At 42.4% G+C, this 19,625-nt stretch overlaps 1 protein-coding gene across 2 annotated transcripts in view; it reads right to left on the bottom strand.

Moving 5' to 3' along the window:
* The window catches only part of GALNTL6 (polypeptide N-acetylgalactosaminyltransferase like 6), a 2,249,191-nt gene that overhangs the window by 1,322,468 nt on the left and 907,098 nt on the right, over nucleotides 1-19,625 (bottom strand). For both annotated transcript variants that reach the window (XM_069244332.1, XM_069244340.1), the window contains one exon: nucleotides 17,095-17,203. In XM_069244332.1, the coding sequence (XP_069100433.1) occupies nucleotides 17,095-17,203 (109 nt within the window). The remainder of the gene's footprint in view (nucleotides 1-17,094; nucleotides 17,204-19,625) is intronic.

Here is a 19,625-nt window from a genome sequence, read left to right as displayed (position 1 = left end):
CCTCAGGAGCTACATGAAGTAGTGTTAATTGGTCCTTTTGTGTGTGGGTCAGCCTTTGTTTTTGCTGCTGGAGAAAAAGGAATTACTGGGCACAGTAGGGTGACAAAGGGCCTGCGCTCTGGTCCTCAGCTGAGCTGAGAAAATATGGAAACTCTGAATGATCCACAAGATGTACAGTTATCATTTTGGACATTACAAATTTGGTTTTCTCGCACTGGTTACACTCTAATTCAAGACATCAATGGTCTTTTCAGGACAAGGGGAAGAGACACTACCCTTATATGTGTATAATGGAGTGCCACTATAGTTAAGACAGTAAAGCACACTGACTTTCCCTAATAATTTAGACTAAACACATGAGGCCTATTCCAGGTGAATACTTATACCTGAAGAATCCCCATCCTGCTAGGGTATCTGTGCTGTTACCGGGCTGTGAACAGCAGTAGTCTCCCATGTGCACTCTGCACATGTGTTTCAGTGTAACCAGCCAAGTGCCCCTTATCCTTGATACATCACAGCAGCCTTATCTTAAAAGGCGGACACTGGTGGTAAACTCACACCTTCTGTTTACCATGTGATTACTGTGGGTGAGACACCAGTATTGAGTCTCACCCACAGTAAAAAGTCCAAAAATCAGATGATCAAAAAAGCAAAAAATCTAGGAATACTGCTGGGACAGAACCCATGATATTTGATAGTCTTTTTCTTCAAGTGCATTAATGAAATTATCAAAAGTCTCTATCCAGACAGTCCATCTATCACAAATATTTTGCTTTTTGGCAGTACTGAATGGAAGTGGTGCGTTTAAGAAAGAAACAACATTATAACCATGTGTGGAACTTACTGACATTGATAGTGCAGTACTCTCCACGACCACTAGTTGTCTGTTAGTACCTGTTTCATTCAAACCACCAGCAACCCCCTCCAGTGTGCCAGTATCAGGGTCGTCGTGGACAGCTTGAAATCTTGAGGGCTCTTTCTTCGTGGACATTGGCGATCTTTAAATTCTTCAAAACGTCTTGAGTTGTGCTGAGCGCTCACACAGCACCTTTCATGTTGTGTCTCTCAATGGATTGCTGCTTCTGTAAGGACAACCCCTGTGCTTCCACTTTGGTTCTGGAATCTGGTGCTGAGGGCAGATGATTCTTTTTTACCCAGGTTCTGGTAAGTGATACTGTGTTTTCTGTATATCTGGTTATCACCAAGTGTAAGGTTTCTGCACATTTACCTGCTTCCGCTCACAGTGTTCTCATGCACCTCTCCTTTAACACTTATTATGTTTTTCATATTTGTGTTTTTTAATGCCTTTATTGTTTCTTTGCATTCAGCTATTGCTACCTCTAGCAGTTCTCTGTACCTGGTGATCACTGCTTTAGCGTTGTAGTTCTGCACACCTTATTGCTCTGTGTTGCGTTGTGTGCAGTATCTCTTTTACTGTTTTAACAGCAGTTTCCTGGCCAAAATTACATAAATGTCTGACTCCATGTATGCCAAATGTCGATCTTCACTTCCACTGAGGCATGCATGGCACACACAAGCAGTTTGCTGGTGTATAGCAAACTCTCTGGAAGACCACTGTTGGTTCTGCGGATTGTGTACCCCGTATCTCGGCCTGGGTACTCTTAAATGAACATGCCACGCACAGAGCTTGGTCTTGCACGTCTTTATTCTTTGGAGTGCAGGTGCAAACTCAACATTCTAAAACTGAAAATAAGTCACCATACCCAAACACTCATGTCACAGTTCTACAGAGTCTTCCTGGAATCATAAGGGTCCTACTCAAATGACACTATACCCTCCAGGAGCTTAAGGCAGAGAAAAGGTATATTTCTAAATGTTACTCTTCATAAATGTGTATTAATAATCTAACTTAACCAATAGATTTTTTTTAGAAAATAATGAACAAATGGTTGAATCATTTCTCTAGCTTGTCCCAAACTAGAGGCAAAAGATTTAATATATGAAACTGCACTCTAGGTTTCCTCTTAGGACATCCATAGTCTTCTATAGTGAAAGCAGCTTTTGAGAGCTTCTCCCTATAGGGAGAAGGTAATATTTCAGTTCTATAGGTGCCATTTTTAAATGTCATGAACTCCATGTGAGCTTCAAGGCCTACAAAGGGGTGACAATATTTAAATGGAAGTTGTTTTCTTGTTTAAAGGGCTATTGTGACAGTTCTGGGTGCAGGTTTAAACTGCAGCAGTCAAGCTACAATGGTAGGCCTTAAGCCATAGTTTCCTTTTTCATAAGGCACAATAAGTCCTGTGGTCTACAGGTGCTATTTAGCTTTCAATTTAGTGTGTATATTTCTCCACCATATACTAGAGCCTTACATGGTGCAGGTAGTTAAGAGTTAGTCAACTTTATCAGGTTTTAATGGTCAGAGCTCATGCAATGAGTCTGATTAGCAGTGTTCCAGTGAAAATAGTCAGCACATCAGCAGCATCCGTCAAAAAGGGTCACTTTCTATTCTAAGTTATGACTTCAAAATCTGAAACTTGTAAATGTCATTAAATTGCAGGAAATGTACAATCAGCTCTGCATTCACCATAACTGGCTCTGAACTTACCTGGCTAAGTCAGTCAAATCAAGGATATGCCTGCAATCATACAAGTAGTTCACATGCATCCAAGAGTGTCCAAAACGTGTCCTAGGTATTGTGTTACACATTGTAAGAGCGAGTCAGTTGATATGAAGAGTATATGAACAGTATGTATGCCAATACTCTTAATTGTCTTTGAGTAAGCAAATGCTTTCAAGTGCATTGGTGAGGTTGCTCCCTTTTGGTCAAAACTTGCAAACACTTCTGTTTCACGTTTCTTCAGTGTAGCAGCTCTTTGTAGAAGTTGCCAGTGCACCTGCTCCCTACCAAGATTTTTCCTGCTTGTGAAAATTTCTAAAATGGGTTATCTGAAATATTTTGCTTTATTGACATATTAAACGCTGTTTGGATGGTAGAGGATTTGGTGGCTTCCTATATAATTCGGCAGATGATCATTTTAACCCAGTCACAGTGACTATAAAACAGCTATGTGTAACTTTCAGAAATCCCTGCCGGATTTTAAACTCCTTCAGCAGCTCCCTTCTGCAAATCTTTCTTGTGGGGATTTTGTTTTTTTGTCTTCACAATTTTGAATATTTTTATTAATGTGATCAGTTTATTGCCTCTTTCCATTGGTAACTTGGCTTGCTTAGTTTTACAGCTAGGGTCCAATATCTTAATCTTCTTGAGGGACTGCATGAAATCTAAATGAGTGAATCACTGAGTGAGTAAATACTGATTGTCAGACCTGTCAGCCTTAGGGTTATCTTCCCCCAAATTGTATGCCTTCCTCTCCCATTTCTGCTGTGGTGTTTGCAATGGTCTTAGGACTCTGTGAACTTTACCACTGCTGACCAGTGCTAAAGTGCATGTGGTCACTCCTTAAACCAAGGTAACATTGGACTATCCCCAAATGGCACTTATAAATTACTTAGAAGCTCAGAGTTTGTACTACATGTAAACATGGCCTACAAATTAAATGTTACTAGTGGGCCTGCAACACGTATTGTGCCACCCTCTTAAGTAGCCTTTTAAACATGTTGCAGGCCTGCTGTTGCAGTCTGTGTGTGCAGTTTTAAACTGCTATTTGACCAGGCAAAATAAACCTTTTACCAGGCTTAAACGTTCCTTTTTAATTTATATTTCACCTCTGCGGCAGGCCATTGACAGCCCAGAGGGCAGGGTGCAGTGAATTTAAAAAGTTGGAAATTAAATTTTAAGTTTTAAATGTTTTGGTACTGTAAAACTCTTAAATTATTTTCTTACTACTAAAAGACCTACCTCTTCCATATGATAACATTAGAGTTTCCGTATTACATATAATAAGCAGCAACTTCCAAATGGGAACAGGTACCCTGTTCATATTTGGTGTCTTTGAAATTGTGAAGAAAAATCCTCTCTAATCCTAAAATCAGATTTTAAATTACAATTTTGAAAATTACAATTTGATTCTAGCCTAGACTTGCTGATGACAATGGACATTGAAGCATTATGTACTTCAATACCACAAGAGCACACCCTTTGAGTTATTGCAGACATTCTTAAAGAATCAGACATCAATACCATCACGCTCACGGAATTCATACTAGATTGCATTAGAATGGCCTTAACAGAGAACTTTTTTGGTACAAAAATATGATATATCATCAGATTAAAGGCACTTCAATGGGAAGCATATTAGCACCAAGTCTGGCCTATCGTTTCCTTAAGTTCACCCATACTGTAGACAAAGGGACTATCACTTTCCTGGACATGGAAGTTAGGATTGTGGACAAGGGTACATAAGAAACCAACTGATAAGAACAGCTTATTGAGATTGATAGCCATCATCCCAAATCACTATGGGAAAATCTACCATTTGGCCAATTTTTACGTATCAGGCGCCATTGTTGTGATATGACCACATACAATGAACAGGCCAACAGATTGGTGGAGAAACCTAAGGCACTTAGATATTACCCTCCTAAATGTGGTTTCATAAGCAAAGAAGAGGACCCACAACAACAATACAGAGGCCCTTCTCTGAACACACCCAAAAGAACAGTCAGAGGTACTCACATATGTTAGGACATTTACGCCAATATCAAATAGGGTGATAAGAATAATTTCTAAACATTGGAGTATACTGACAAGAACAGGCATGGACTGGCCCCTCCCATTGTTTTCAGTTAAATGGAGTGTGAACCCTAGGGATAATTTGGTACATACCTGTCCCCATCACAATACCAATATTGCAAAATGGACAGGAGCCTACCACAAGTAGTAGGGCACTACCCTTGTGGTAATTTCTTGGCATGTCCATTCACTAAACATTGGAAGGAGGTAGATATTGGCATTAATTGTGCCTGGGTGCTTAAACAAACATACCAATTGCAACACATAGAATGTTGTGCGTATGATTACGTGACCCTGTAATAAAAGGTATTTGGGGATGACCACTCTGAAAATCCAATTAAGGGCCAGCAAACAACAGAGCACTATTCGGTGTAAAAAAATGACACTTGTATGACTAAACATTATTTGGAGATACAGCACTTAGATAAAGACCTCAAATGGGACATCCTGGAGACCATTGCACCACATGAGGGACCAATACAAGCCACTGATTACTGGAAAGAGAACAGAGTTGGGCTTATCATTTCAAAACCCACACATCTGACTGGAACTCTGGTTATAGATACAGCTGTAAATTGGTAACTAAATTGGGAAGCTTGGGTATTTCACATCATGGACTTTACGTTGTTAGGCCCCCTTGCCTGTTACAATACCATATCAGGACACGTACTAGTGATTCATACACTGGCGTTTTGTGTATCAATCACTAGTATGGAATTACCACTAAGATCACTTTCTGTCTGTGTAGATAACTACCTGGTTGGATTGATTATCAGGCCAGCAATTGCACAGAGCATATGGTAATTAGCTTTGTCAGTGAGGTAATGTACTATTTTATCCAAGAAGTAGATACTGTTAAAATGCTGTAATACTGTATTACTTTAAGATGTAAGGTGGACAAAGGGATGTTGTTCCCCCATATTGATATTCTTTTATTTTATACATCCTATAAGGCAGGGCGATACCCCTGCACCACCTTGTTCGTCACAATGAATACATGGAGCCGGTGAGCTCTCCCAGCCCCCTTTCCTGCTTTTGCATGCTGTCATTAGTGGGGGAGGGTGAACCTTATGGAACCTAAATAGACCTGTCCCCCCGGCTCTGCCATTATACACTTTTCAACTGACACAGCGTTAACAGCTTACATTTCCCAGTAGACACAGTGCAGTCACATTGCACCTGACGTCACACACCGGGCAGATGCTTACATTCATAATCCTGAGCTATTGCTTGTACGGGTAGTGTCAGGAGGAGTAATGAGAATGAGTATGTGATCTGGCTGGGGGATATCTTTGATGAAGTAAGTGGCAAATTAGTTTTCCCGCATAGGCACTACCTGGAGATTAGTACACATTTTTATGCAGCTCTAGAGTTTTCTCTCATTTTTGCAGTGTGTGACTGCAAATAAAGTTTGTCTGTCCCTGAGTTATGGTGAGATTTTATCATTTATGTCTTATGACTTGGTTTTGTGTTTTGTTTGATATGACACATTGACAATATAAATGTATATTTTTCTTCTTTCCATAGGATCATTTCCAAGAAGAAATATCCTCCCATAAGGACGGACCAGAGAGTAAAGAAATGGTATACAATGCATGAGCACAACCAATGTATGTGTGTGCATAGTGATAAGGGAAACAATACAGGGTCATTTAGGGTCTGTCTTGTCCTGATGAAAGCCCTGGGTCCTTGGATGACTGGTAAAGGACTGAAACATGTCGACCTCAATGGGGAAAAGATGCCATAATTGTATCTTATTTGCCCCAATATTGGTTTTAATCACCCCTCCTCCACTCCAGAATAAAATTCAGATTGCACTTTTGAGTAGGTGGTAGGAAATTTTAGTTGGACAGCCCCCTCTTTGCCCTTTCTTACTAACCTCAGTCAGGATGACGCAGGCCCGCCCGCCCACCATCAGAGGATGCTTTGGTGAGCAAGGGATGGCCAATGATAAAGCATGACACCAGGTGGTGTGTGAGGCCATCCCAAACGTTTTTGGCAAATGCCCCATACTCATTAATAGTTGTTGTCCAGGTATCTGATATCTGCCAGCAATAGATAAAAATTGCTCTATGCATAGGGTGGTGGGGCCTTAAATACTTTAGGGCCTAGTTACTGTAAGGGCATTTTTGTTTTTTGTGTGGCAATTATCCTTCTTTAGCCATTTTGTGCCTGCAGCCTGAACAACCTCCGAATTAAAACATGGTTTCTGGGGTGACAATCCAGTGACCCGACAAGCCCTGCCACTAGGTTTGGATTACTTTATGTTCTTCTTGAACCATTTCTAGCTGGCTTAGGTCCCATTGTCCCTATTAATTTGTGAGCAACTCATTTTGGGTAGCTTAAGTATAGATTTGATGTTAGATACATTAGAGGATAAAGTGTGTTGATCCAGGTTTACTAATCCAGCCCCAAGTGCTTCATCAACTAAATCAAGGGTTTTATAATCATATTTATGATTGAAATGCCATCCCCTTACAGATAGAATATCTGATGTGATAATCGATCGGTACTGTCTAACCTGCCTGATCCAGTGTGTGACTTTGTTGGTGAGAGCCCTGCTATTCTAACACTGCTTGGTATGTTAGCAATGTTTATTATAGACATTCCACTAACAGTGCCTCTTTGATATCTCTTAAATCCTATCTGGGTAACATCTATCATATTGTTAGTGTCCATCCCCGTGATCTGCTTTCCAACATGAAAATTCCTTTGTTCCCACTCTCCTTGTTTGTCAGTTGTGTGTGGTGTTGGCATTTTATTCCAACATATGGTCATTAAACCAGGAAACGTTGGTGAGTTAGCCCTTTGAAAAGCTTTATTGACCTGCTTAGGAACACCTTTATATGTTTCCCTATTTTTTGTAGATAGATAATCATTTTGTGTATATGAAGGAATCTTACCTTGGCAATTTCACATTGAGTGTCATTGATCACCATGTTGCTTATTGTTTATCCTATCTCTTTTTACATTAGCCCCTTCCAACTTATTAGTGACCAGCCTCCTCACCTGTGTTACCTAGCAACTGCAATTTATCAATAGGGGTGGTTGGTGATCTGCGCTCCGTTGGTGCAGTTAACAGTTTTTGGCACTCCACTTCAAGTGTGGAATTTGACCAAAAATTCCACTAGCCCGGCAGCGGAGCAGAGCTCTTCGGCGTGCGCACTGCAGCCCAGCTATGGGCCACACAGCGCAAGCACAGACAGTCTGCGCTTGTGCTGTGTGGCCCATAACTGGGCTGCACTTTACAAAACATTTGCACAACAACAGGCTTTGCTTTTTGCCAGTCAGCGTGGAGCTGCTGCTGAGGGGCTGCACTGGCGCCATCTCCCGATTCAGGTCTCCCTCCTTTTATTGTCCTCAGCAGCCCAGGAGCAGGGGGAAGGTGGAAGCAGAGCGCCAGACCGCTTGCAACGGGGACCCTCCTTGCCCAGGGTCAGACCCTTGTTTTGCTTCTCTTTCATGCGCACACAGGGGCCAGCACTGGACATGGACAGTATTTGCATATGAGGGGGGTCTGTGCTTAGAAAAAAAGAAATTTGCAGTCACAGCTCCACTTAAAAAGAACCTGTCTCCCCAGAATCTCTGGGAAAGGAAATGGTGTTATGGGGTGCAGTGCTGAAGTCAGCATAGAGAGCTGGAGACTGGGTGAGTATCAACTGCTGAGTGGTAGACTGGCAGCTCTCACCACATAGGGATGTGTGTGGCCTGAGAAAGTGCCTTAGAGCCCAGTGGCATGCCAGGCCAGCACTTTGTGAAAATACCAGGCTGCTGGTGGTGAACTGGTTTGCTGCTGCTAGTGCTGGGCCCTAAAGAAAGGGCAGTCTGAGGCTGTGTGCAAGTGCAGAGGAAGCGAGTGCAATGCTGTTGAAAGACAGGGGGTGTGCTTGGCCCTCCGTAGCAAGTTTGTGAAGGAGGCCAGTTGGTGAAGGGAAGTGTGCAGGTGGGGAGAGCAGCAAGCTCCAGGCTGCTGTGCTGTGTCAGCACAAGAGGCCTGAAATGGCAGATTTTGCTGCCTACAGCATACCCCCCTGGCCTGAAAGCACCTGATCTCGGAAGTGCTAAGCAGGGCCGGGCCCTGATTTCACTATAATGTTTCTTCTTTTATTAATAGTGCTATACTTTCCAGGCCTGCCTATCTCACCATCTCCCACTTCCATCAGGTAATAGTGGTTGCACCTGATGACTTTCAGTTCTTGACAATTCCCCTACTGGCCAACAGTAAAGGAAGATCTATGAATCAACATGCTGCCTTTTGCCTCTTAGATTTAACTTACAAAAGGTAATGCGAAAAATGATTGCAAATAGTTTAACCACTGGCAATATGATGATCAGCCTTGGTCCTTTCAAGAGGAACAGTTCAGCGTGAACTACCAAGCCAGGTCTTCCCTGCAACTGTCTTGGCACTTATGTTTGGACTCTATTAGAGTGCAACTTAGCCAAATTGGCATACGGCTAGGCCTACCCACGGGTGGCATGGTGGACAAAAAAAAGATGGGTCAGAATGCTACCCACAGTGAATGGCAGTGATTAGACTATTTGCAAGCATTCCTCCCATCACCTTTTGTGTGCTTGATGTAATGCCCTTTGCCTCTTAAGGAACAGCCAGCAAAAAGGAGAGAATGTTTGTTAATGCAATAATTAACTTCACTTTTTCATTCTCATCCATAGGTTTTTCTGCAATCACTACTATGCAATACTCAGCACTGTGTGGACAAGCCTATATCATAGATCAAACGTTGGTCTCAATTTGTCCACGTTTCAGAGAAATGACTATTGCCAAAGAATATATTTTGGCTACTCAGTTTGGGGCAAGGTATGTCCTGTGCAACAAGTTGAACTGGAGTAGCATGAATCTTGGTTTTTGAGACAGCTTTTGGCTAAGTGTTAATAACTCCCAGTCCATATGCTCAAGATCATGTCTGTGCCCCTAGACCATTTCTTCTTTAAATCAGTGAGCTCAGTATTTGGCTAGGGTAACTAGAGCTATATATAATTATAAATCCACTCTCTTCCCCACCCCTAGTATGAGTGTGAAAAGCAATGCACCATGTTTTGGGGGCCAAGTGCCCTCTGCACTCCACAGCTCATGCATTGCGCTGCTGATTGTGATGTATGTAAAGAACTGTCCTGCTGATCTAGGTTTCAGAGTTGTAGGCAAGTTATGTGGGCGACTCATAACCATCCCTATTAATCGTTCAGTGGCACGCCATGTCTTCTGTTGAGCTTTTTCACTGCCTTACATGCATTTCAGATGGAAAACCCAACCCTGAGAATAATATTGATGTAGCTTTACCCACACCTCAGTGGTGCTGCCCCAGTTAACCCTGCTGCACACCTCTGAGTCCTCCACACTTGACTGATAAAGAATAACAGAAAATAAGGAATATTGATGCTGAAGATGCAATGAGCTGACAGCAAAATGAACAGAACTACTGCTCAGACAATGAGTGTGGTGTAGTTGGTACAAGCACTGTATAGATGGAAGCATCATGCAAAGAGGTACTGCGGAAACTCACTGTACAAACATTGCATTGGGAATGTGCACTGAACAGACAGCAAATTGGAAAGAGGTCCTGTGCAGATGTTGAGTTAGAAAAAATCCTTGACCAGACACTTCTTAGGTGTACCCATTACAGAAGCCCAAGGTACTACAATTGCTATCAGTTCTCTTAATTTTAGCACCTCCTAAATTCACTGCATAATATTCCCAGTTGACCATGGTCTTTACTATTGCAAACATTGAGGGCACTTTTTTCGGACTGTGTGGTGAGTTCAGCACTCAAAGCCCTAATGAAACTAACAACTTCACATTGGGAACACATGATCATACCTCATAACTATTCTAAGAAAAGAAAGTGGGCTAACTATATTTCTAAAGTAGTGAACAAAAAGACCTCAGGAAAACTCGCTATGCCAGTGGGTCATGTTTATACCTGGACAGTATATAAATTACTCTCATGTACTTTACATAATTTTGCGAAATTTACATTAAGGGGGTCATTCCGACCCTGGCGGTCCATGACCGCCAGGGCGGAGGGCAGCGGAAGCACCGCCAACAGGCTGGCGGTGCTTCCTGGGCTATTCTGACCGCAGCAGTAAAGCCGCGGTCAGAAAAGGGGAACCAGCGGTTTCCCGCCGGTTTTCCCCTGGCCCAGGGAATCGCCACCACGGGGATTCCGACCCCCTTCCCGCCAGCCTGTTTCTGGCGGTCTTCACCGCCAGAACCAGGATGGCGGGAACGGGTGTCGTGGGGCCCCATCACAGGGCCCCATACAGATTTTCACTGTCTGCTTAGCAGACAGTGAAAATCGCGACGGGTGCCACTGCACCCGTCGCACCCCTGCAACTCCGCCGGCTCCATTCGGAGCCGGCTTCCTCGTTGCAGGGGCTTTCCCGCTGGGCCGGCGGGCGGCCTTTTGGTGGTCGCCCGCCGGCCCAGCGGGAAAGTTGGAATGGCCGCCGCGGTCTTTTGACCGCGGGGCGGTCATCCGGCAGTAACCGCATGGCGGGCGGCGACCGCCGCCCGCCGCGCTCAGAATGACCGCCTAAGTTTGTTATGTAGAAATCCCACAATGATGCTTCATTGTATAATTATGCACCATTCATGGTAAAGAAAATACTGCAAATGTGTTATTTGTAGTAACAATTTAGTGCAAATGCATGGGCACTAGAGAAAGTGAGTGGCTGATGTTCTCCATGCTTTTCTTTATTCACACTAGTTTTTAAATGCCCAATGCATCCTTGCATGAACAATTGACAGAAAGACCAATTTCAAACTAAAATATATCATGCATTGACAGATTTGCAATTTGTGTAAAGAATGCATAATTTTGCAGCATTTACTCAAAAGGAAATCACATGATCTTGACAGAGCCTTGGGCATGCTGAAAAAAATATATATGTTTCTTCAAAACAGTAGTTCTATCAGTTCTGAAGCAAGCAGGCATTTAGCTTACAGGTTTTTGATTGGCCCTCCTATGTGTCATTGAAAACCTAACCTAGAAAATAATTAATTGAAGAATGTAGCAGATAATGGGGGCCCATGATCAAGTTATATGCGCCGCCTGTGTTAATAAGTAGGCAGTGAAAGAACAATTGCAAATCAGCCAATAGTCTACATTGTAATAAACAAAATCATCTATGTATTGTGCAGTATAACTAATCCAAATGATAGCTACTATACCTTCCATATGTTATCTGTCCCTGAAGAGTCAATAAATGACAGACTGTACAATTCTCGGTTAATATGTGGGTCCTTTTCAGACACTATTTAATTCTGTACCTATCCGAAAAAGGTGGTTTCCAACTCGTTATTGTCAGGACGAGTGGTGGCTCATATACAAGGGTGTGTGAGGTGGAGCACCACTACTATTGGTAGGAGCGGTGGAAGAGAAAAGATATGAAGAGCTGAGATATGGAAAGAAGCTCAGCAAAGTGTTAGCTGCTCTGAATTAAAATAAGGCTTGACAATGTAGTGTGTTATTTGTGTAGGGTGCAACTAGGCATGTGCTGGGTGAGGTTTCCCTTCACTCTAGTGGAACAAGCCAAAGCAGTTTAGACAGGTGTGGGTATGACATTTATTCAGTGGAAATGTTATTGTTTGCCCACAGGTACTGACCGATGTGGGCATGGGTGGAGTCAGCAGATTCCACGTCTTGTAAATATGGATATGGGTGCTGGACTCCTCCCATCATTCACTGGTTGATGCTGCCTCAGGAGGACTCACTGCAGGTCTGTACTTCTGGGAATACTGAGGTGTGTGTGCATTTGTAGGCTTAGATCTTTCAATGACAGAAAGAGATACACAAATGTGGGTGATGCCTTTAACTGGATCCTACTGAAATGCCTTGATCCTCTTTGTGTTTGGCTCGGCTTCCACACGGAACACCTACGGCAAGGCTGCATAGCATCTGGAATGTTCATATGACATTAAGCAGAAGCTGTCAGCCCTCTAATGCCATTTTGCAGGTATATTTTCCCAAATGACTGCAGCACAGAGTACAATATCAAAGGTGAAACTGCTCTGACCTACAGGGGTTACAGAGCAGTAACTACTTAGTGGCTGCTACATGCGCAGTCATTTGGTGGAAGTGGAGCCTGACTCTAACAGAGTAAAAGAAGTCTAACATGCATTGCCATATGTTACTGTGTGAAAACATGTGTGAGTGAAAGTTTGTGTGTGGGGGGCTCTGTGTCTACGTGTGTGGTGGGGGGCAGCTGCTTGATGTAGGGAGAGTGCCACTATTGTAGCAGCCCCGAAAACACATTCCAAAACTACAGCAACAAAAGTACATGATGGGTGTGAAGAAAGAGGATACTTTGATGCAGTAGCATTAAAACCCCACCTCAATCTAAACGTTATTTCTTGTTGGGGAAAGTGACATTTAAGGTGAATTTGTCCAACCCCCATATCCTTCCATGTCACATGACAACAGGCTGCCACCCTTAGCCTCGCACACAGGGGCTGCATCAACCTTGTGCTAATGCTCACCAGGCTACCACCAGTGCACAACCAGACAACAAAAGACACCAAATAACGGGAGAGCAGTAGAGACCTGTGATGTGTTTTTAATTAAAGCTCACATCAATTGATGTGGTTATGATTTAGAACACCTTGTTTCTTTCTATAGTGACACCAGCTTGTTTCGTAAATCACAGCATGGACAAACTGTTCAAAAGCTGTGACCCAATTCCTCCCTAGTAGGAAATTCACAAACTTTGACAGTCCCTGGCTGCAGTGAATTTTCAAAACGAAATTCCAAGGCCAGCTACAAAAAAGGCCCTGTCCAGGGAAAATAAATAGCCATAAAATGATACAGCACATCTCCAATAATATTGATAGCAGCAGTGTAAAATGGTGAATTTAAAGATATAACACCCTTATCTATTAATATAGCAATACCTAATGCAAATGCACCATGGGGTGTAATGTAGGGCCCTGCAGTCCCATTATGGGGGCCCCCATGCTTCGTCCTCCAAGAGGGGCCCCCTCAGCACCAGCAATAGCTTGAAAAGCATCAGCTTGTGGAAGCCTTTTTTCCATCAAGCTGAAATAAAGAAAACTTGCATCATCATCAAATCAAATCAAATCATTAACATTTATAAAGCGCGCTACTCACCCGTGCGGGTCTCAAGGCGCTAGGGGGGAAAGGGGGGGTTATCGCTGCTCGAACAGCCAAGTCTTTAGGAGTCTCCGGAAAGCGGAGTGGTCCTGGGTGGTCCTGAGGCTGGTGGGGAGGGAGTTCCAGGTCTTGGCCGCCAGGAAGGAGAAAGATCTCCCACCCGCCGTGGAGCGGCGGGTGCGAGGGACGGCAGCAAGTGCGAGGCCAGCAGAGCGGAGGGGGCGGGTGGGGACGTAGAAGCTGAGGCGTCTGTTGAGGTATTCCGGTCCCTTGTTGTGGAGGGCTTTGTGTGCGTGGGTGAGAAGACGGAAGGTGATCCTTTTGCTGACTGGGAGCCAATGCAGGTGTCTCAGGTGTGCGGAGATGTGGCTGTTGCGGGGTACGTCGAGGATGAGGCGGGCCGAGGCGTTTTGGATGCGTTGCAGGCGGTTCTGGAGTTTGGCTGTGGTCCCGGCGTAGAGGGTGTTGCCGTAGTCCAGGCGGCTTGTGACGAGGGCGTGGGTCACGGTTTTTCTGGTGTCGGCGGGGATCCAGCGGAAGATCTTACGGAGCATGCGGAGAGTGAGGAAGCAGGCGGAGGACACGGCGTTGACTTGCTTGGTCATGGTGAGAAGAGGGTCCAAGATGAAGCCGAGGTTGCGGGCGTGGTCTGCGGGGGTCGGTGCGGTGCCGAGGGCCGTGGGCCACCAGGAGTCGTCCCAGGCGGACGGGGTGTTGCCGAGGATGAGGACTTCCGTTTTTTCAGAGTTCAGCTTTAGGCGGCTGAGCCTCATCCAATCTGCGACGTCCTTCATACCCTCTTGTAGGTTGGTCTTGGCGCTGGTGGGGTCCTTGGTGAGGGAGAGTACAAGTTGGGTGTCGTCGGCGTAGGAGGTGATGATGATGTCGTGCTTGCGTACGATGTCGGCGAGGGGGCTCATGTAGACATTGAAGAGTGTCGGGCTGAGCGATGAGCCTTGAGGTACGCCGCAGATGATCTTGGTGGGTTCTGAGCGAAACGGAGGGAGGTAAACTCTTTGGGAGCAGTACATTGCTTTAATGTTGCTGATCGTGCAACCTCCCATGAACATAACAAAACCTCAGCAAATGGGTTGAAATGGGTCACTGCTCTCTTTGCTCTGTATTGGAGGCATAACACATACACTTACAGCGCTTGTGACATGGGGGGACAATCCCTTCTTGAGGGCTCCCGTTCACCATAAGGCCAATGAATATCCATGAGATATTGGATACTAATGGGCCCTTCGTCATATACTGCAGGGAAGCCACACCAGTTTGCGTTATGCCAATGGTGCACCACGTTCCCTAAAAGCATTTAGCTACAATTTTCAGTTGATACAAAAAATGCCTTTTTATGTACAATAGCTTGTTAATCACACACAAATTTCCATAACGTACACCTGAATCAGTCTTGTAATATATGTATACCAGTGTATAACATGATTTCATTGACCAATCAGTTTTTCAGTGGATGTGCAAGTTAACAGACAGAGAGTAACAGGGGGGGAATTATTTCATAAGGCTAAATGTATTCTATTATTTAATTAATTTTGGTATGGTATATTGCCCTGACAATTTGCCTTTCAGCCACATCAACCCACAGAACTACAGGTAGACTTGTGTTTAAGTTATTGTAAAGCCCATCTGAGTACGGTTTCACAATGAATTTGGCGACAATATATTTTAGCATCATTCTATTTGCCCGGTTATATTCTATTACAAAGTGAATAGTGGCCCATGCTAAAAGCACGTTTTAAGACCCGACTAAAATGTATCTGCTATTCCTTTGTACTATCACCTCCACAACGCCACAGGCGTTGTCTTCCCCTACTTATCTTGTAAGTGTGCATGATTTCATTTTCGCATTTTAAGAACAGCATTTTTAACATTTAGCTTTTTTATGCAAATTCCTTATCAAAAGGTGCTGCACCATGCACAATTCTACCTCTATTTTTCAAATTATTATTGAGCCATACATGTCAACAGACCTGATTCAGTTGGGAGATTCCCAATTTTAAGACAAACGATTTTGTTTTAGCAGTCTCCTGCCTAGAATTGTCTCTGCTTCCATTTTGTCAATGAAGAAAATAAACTGCCCTGATTTATTTTTCTAAAATTCTCCCTATTTGAAGCTTGAAAATGTTGGCATGAGTGTTGGGGGCAGAACCCCTCTGAATCTCTAGCTGGATCTGAAGGGCTCGTTCAGTTCTCTAACTATGACTGTTAAATGACTTAATACTTCCTACCTCCCAACTGCCCTTTGCCAAGTAGTCATAAAGGACCAAAGAGGATGAGCTTACATTCTCGCGAGTGTCGCATGTATTCTAGAGGTAAGGAGTTTTGTAGATCCACATGTCTGAAAAAGGCTTTCGAACACCATTGGTCCCTCACGGCTGCTTTCCCGTTCGAACCGGACATACCTCAACCTCTCAACCTTATCAACAGTAAAAACGTCGAATGACTGTTGCACACTAATTCATTCTGTAGTGTAAAAAGTATTTTTGATAAATGGGTAAATTATAAAAAATCACGTTCAAAGTCAGTTCAAAGTCACAAACTCCAGCGGTATACACATAACCTAAAATTTATATGAATGGAAATAAAGCTTTGGGCAACTAACGTAGCAATTTGACAGCCAGAATCCTTATTCAAAATTGCTATTGTATTCATCAAAGGTGTGCTAGAATAGGTGTGGCAACAACTTTGAGCAGTCCTTGTGATGGTGGCTATCAATTGTGAAAAGGACAGGGCCGTGGACCCCGAATATCTTAAACTGCTTCAAATTCCATCTTCTACTGTGAGGTTGTTTAATAAGCCTTTGATTATTTTTATTCTACAACTAGATATTTTCACTTGCGTGCACTTAGCGCTTAAATCTGTCTCACTGGGTTTATCACGTTTTCTGTGTTTCACCGCCCATACAAAAGTAATTTAAAAATATCTGTTTTAAATGTTGTTATAACACAGAGAAATATTTATAATAATCACAGATCTTTTTCGTCACATACATGGAATAATTAATCATTTCAAGAAGTGTTTACCTTCCCTTATAGAGGAAAGTGAGTTAACGTGTGCCCTAAATCATTTCCTCTGGGACTCACTTTTGTGTGTCTAAGTACATAAACCCAGATTTCCCAAGCGACATCAGGTGGCCCATTAATTTAATATGCTTTATTATTTCATTTTGCCGCATTTGTATTTTTCTTAGTTGTGTAATATATGCACATTATTAACAGACTTAAGTTACATTTATTTGGAGTGTCTTCCTTAAAAGACTGAAATATGGACGTCAGGTTTAAACCTGCTCAGTACCTGAACGAAACGCGTCTTTCTGAATGGTTTCATAGTCATGCCAGTCTTTGCGCCTCAGGCCATCTGTCCATGTGTATTCTTGTCCATCAATGAGGCCCACTGGAAAATTCTGTTTGAAAAGAAAAGATTAATGTAAAGACTGACATGTCCATCCTTTTTCATGTCTGGATATATTCTATATTCAAATAATTTGCATATATTTCTGTGTCTGGCACAATCTTATCACTAAAGTTGTATTAAGTGGTAATTTACCCGAGCACTCACAGTTTAAACCAAACAAATCTATTACACAGAGAAAGGAGAAAACCATCTTGTGCCCTGGGAAGGAATGTGGATTGCAACATGTGATATCCAAATTGTTAAACTATTGGAGTCACACGGAAAGCAGAGATGACTTCACAGAAAACCTGGGAATATATGTGTATGTTGCAAATTCGACTTCTGCTTCAATTTTCATTGGACAGTGCCCCTTTTGTGTAATGTGGACTTATTGAATGGATCAATCAAACCGATTTGAGCAATTCCACGTAAGGGAAGGACTTATACGTTTCAGTGTCAGTCCCTTCTCGAATCTTGTTCTGTTAGCTTTTCCCCTTGAACGTTTCTTGATTTCCATGTGTAGTCTTTGTTCTGCACTTTTCCCCTGATAGTGCTTCTGATTGACTTTGCTGATGGTCTACATATTTTGCTGACAAAACTGAATTGAATGCTGAACCTAGGAGAGGTATAGTCTAATGCAAATGTTATTTTCCCTTAACCTACTTTCCTGAGTAGAATTAGATTGCTTACAGCTGTCTTTTATTTTTTCTAGTTAGTTTAACTTAATTATGTTGTCTTTTCTTTTTAACATTTGCCTGCATGTGTAGCCCCTTCCCACACATGCATGACTTAATTTGGTTAGTAGTAGGGAGAACCTATGTCCCAGTCCCTGAATTCTGAATATGTGCAATTGATTTGACTAATGTATACAATGTCTGTGAAATGTATCTCTGTTTTACAAGCAATAGCTTTATTAATATGCATTATTCTTCTTAAATGTTTAATGGTATTAATGGTGAGGAGATTAAGCTTGTTTTGTAGATTTGGTCACCCAATGGTTGTCATTTATCCTTACAATTTGATTCTGTGCACTATTTATGTGACTTTGGCTTTGTGGTCATTGACTGGAGTTTTCTTCCATGGCCACATAGGTCATAATGTTTAAATTTGTTGATTGGGTTTGAGTTATTTGTAAATGGTTACCACACTCTTCACTGAGTGAAAATATCCATTGACCTGAGGGGGGTGGAAAAGAAGGATTTTTTGAGCCCTGTTAAGGGTGAGGAAAACACGTTAGCAATAGAGGGAAGAAAAATGGAGAGGTGACACACAGATTTATTTAAAGGATATTTTTCAATGCCAGGTTTAAGGAATGTAGAGAATATTTTTGGGGTAGCATGAGGTTTGACGATGCAAGGATGTAGAAAAAAAACATTACTTACTTGGCATGGAAACAATTGTGTATGCCTGTTTCACTGCCCCATTTGGCTTTGTCAATGCTTACTTTGTCTTAAGCAGCCTACCTGTGCTTGTGTATATGTGTGTGTGTGTTTCTGTGTGCATGCACTTGTATGTGACTTACATACAATTCCTGACTACAATTACTAAAAAGAACTGCTGCAGTAAAAAAGGTTGGTTTTTCCACAATATCCACATATTAGTTGAAGAAAGTAATGTGTGATGATTCAACGTACTTTTGAGCTGTAAATTACACCCTCATGCATAAGAAAGCAAAAATCCATAGAAGGTACTATGGTATGGCCAACAGCCCACAGTATAAGTCAATAAAGAATTAATCCTCTTGCTGGATCCAAAGTCCATTAAGATATTTTAAAATAATTGGTATTAATAGGTCTTGCAGACATCTGCACTATCGAGGCAGATTTAAAAAGGCTGAATTTGTTTAAGGCAAATTGAAACACATTTTCGTAACTCTGCATTTGCCAAACTTTGTTTTCTTGTTCATGGGATATCTCTTCAAATAAAAGTAATGTATTTATATATACACTGAGGAAGGACAATATAAATAATGTCTTACAAAATAAATGCAAGATCTGATTGATGCATCTGTCAATAATGCTCAACAATGCTCAATACAAGTAAACTCGATTCTATTTTCAAAATATAAAAAACGAATGTGCAAGTTACTTTAAAGCAACAGCTATACTTTATAAATCATTTACACTGTGCTTATTTGATATTAAACTCCAGACAGCACATAGAACAGTATTGACACTCTACTATGTAAGCACCACAAAACAGAACATAGCATAACTGTGAGAAAGTGCCACTTTTTTCTTTGTCATCCCTATTTGTTGTGGTTGTTTGCTGCTGGCTTTTTGACTCTGTGCAATGGGACACTGCTAACCAGGACCAGTTCATGCGCTTTGACCCCCCAAAACATGTTGTAATTGGCTTAATCCTAATTGGCAAATTATTCTTTCCTACAGTGCCATAGTATATGATTTCCCAAAGAAAACCCATGGCATGAC

This window comes from Pleurodeles waltl, chromosome 1_2 (assembly GCF_031143425.1).
Source record: "Pleurodeles waltl isolate 20211129_DDA chromosome 1_2, aPleWal1.hap1.20221129, whole genome shotgun sequence".
NCBI lineage: Eukaryota > Metazoa > Chordata > Amphibia > Caudata > Salamandridae > Pleurodeles > Pleurodeles waltl.
This window is presented reverse-complemented; position numbering and strand designations above follow the sequence as displayed.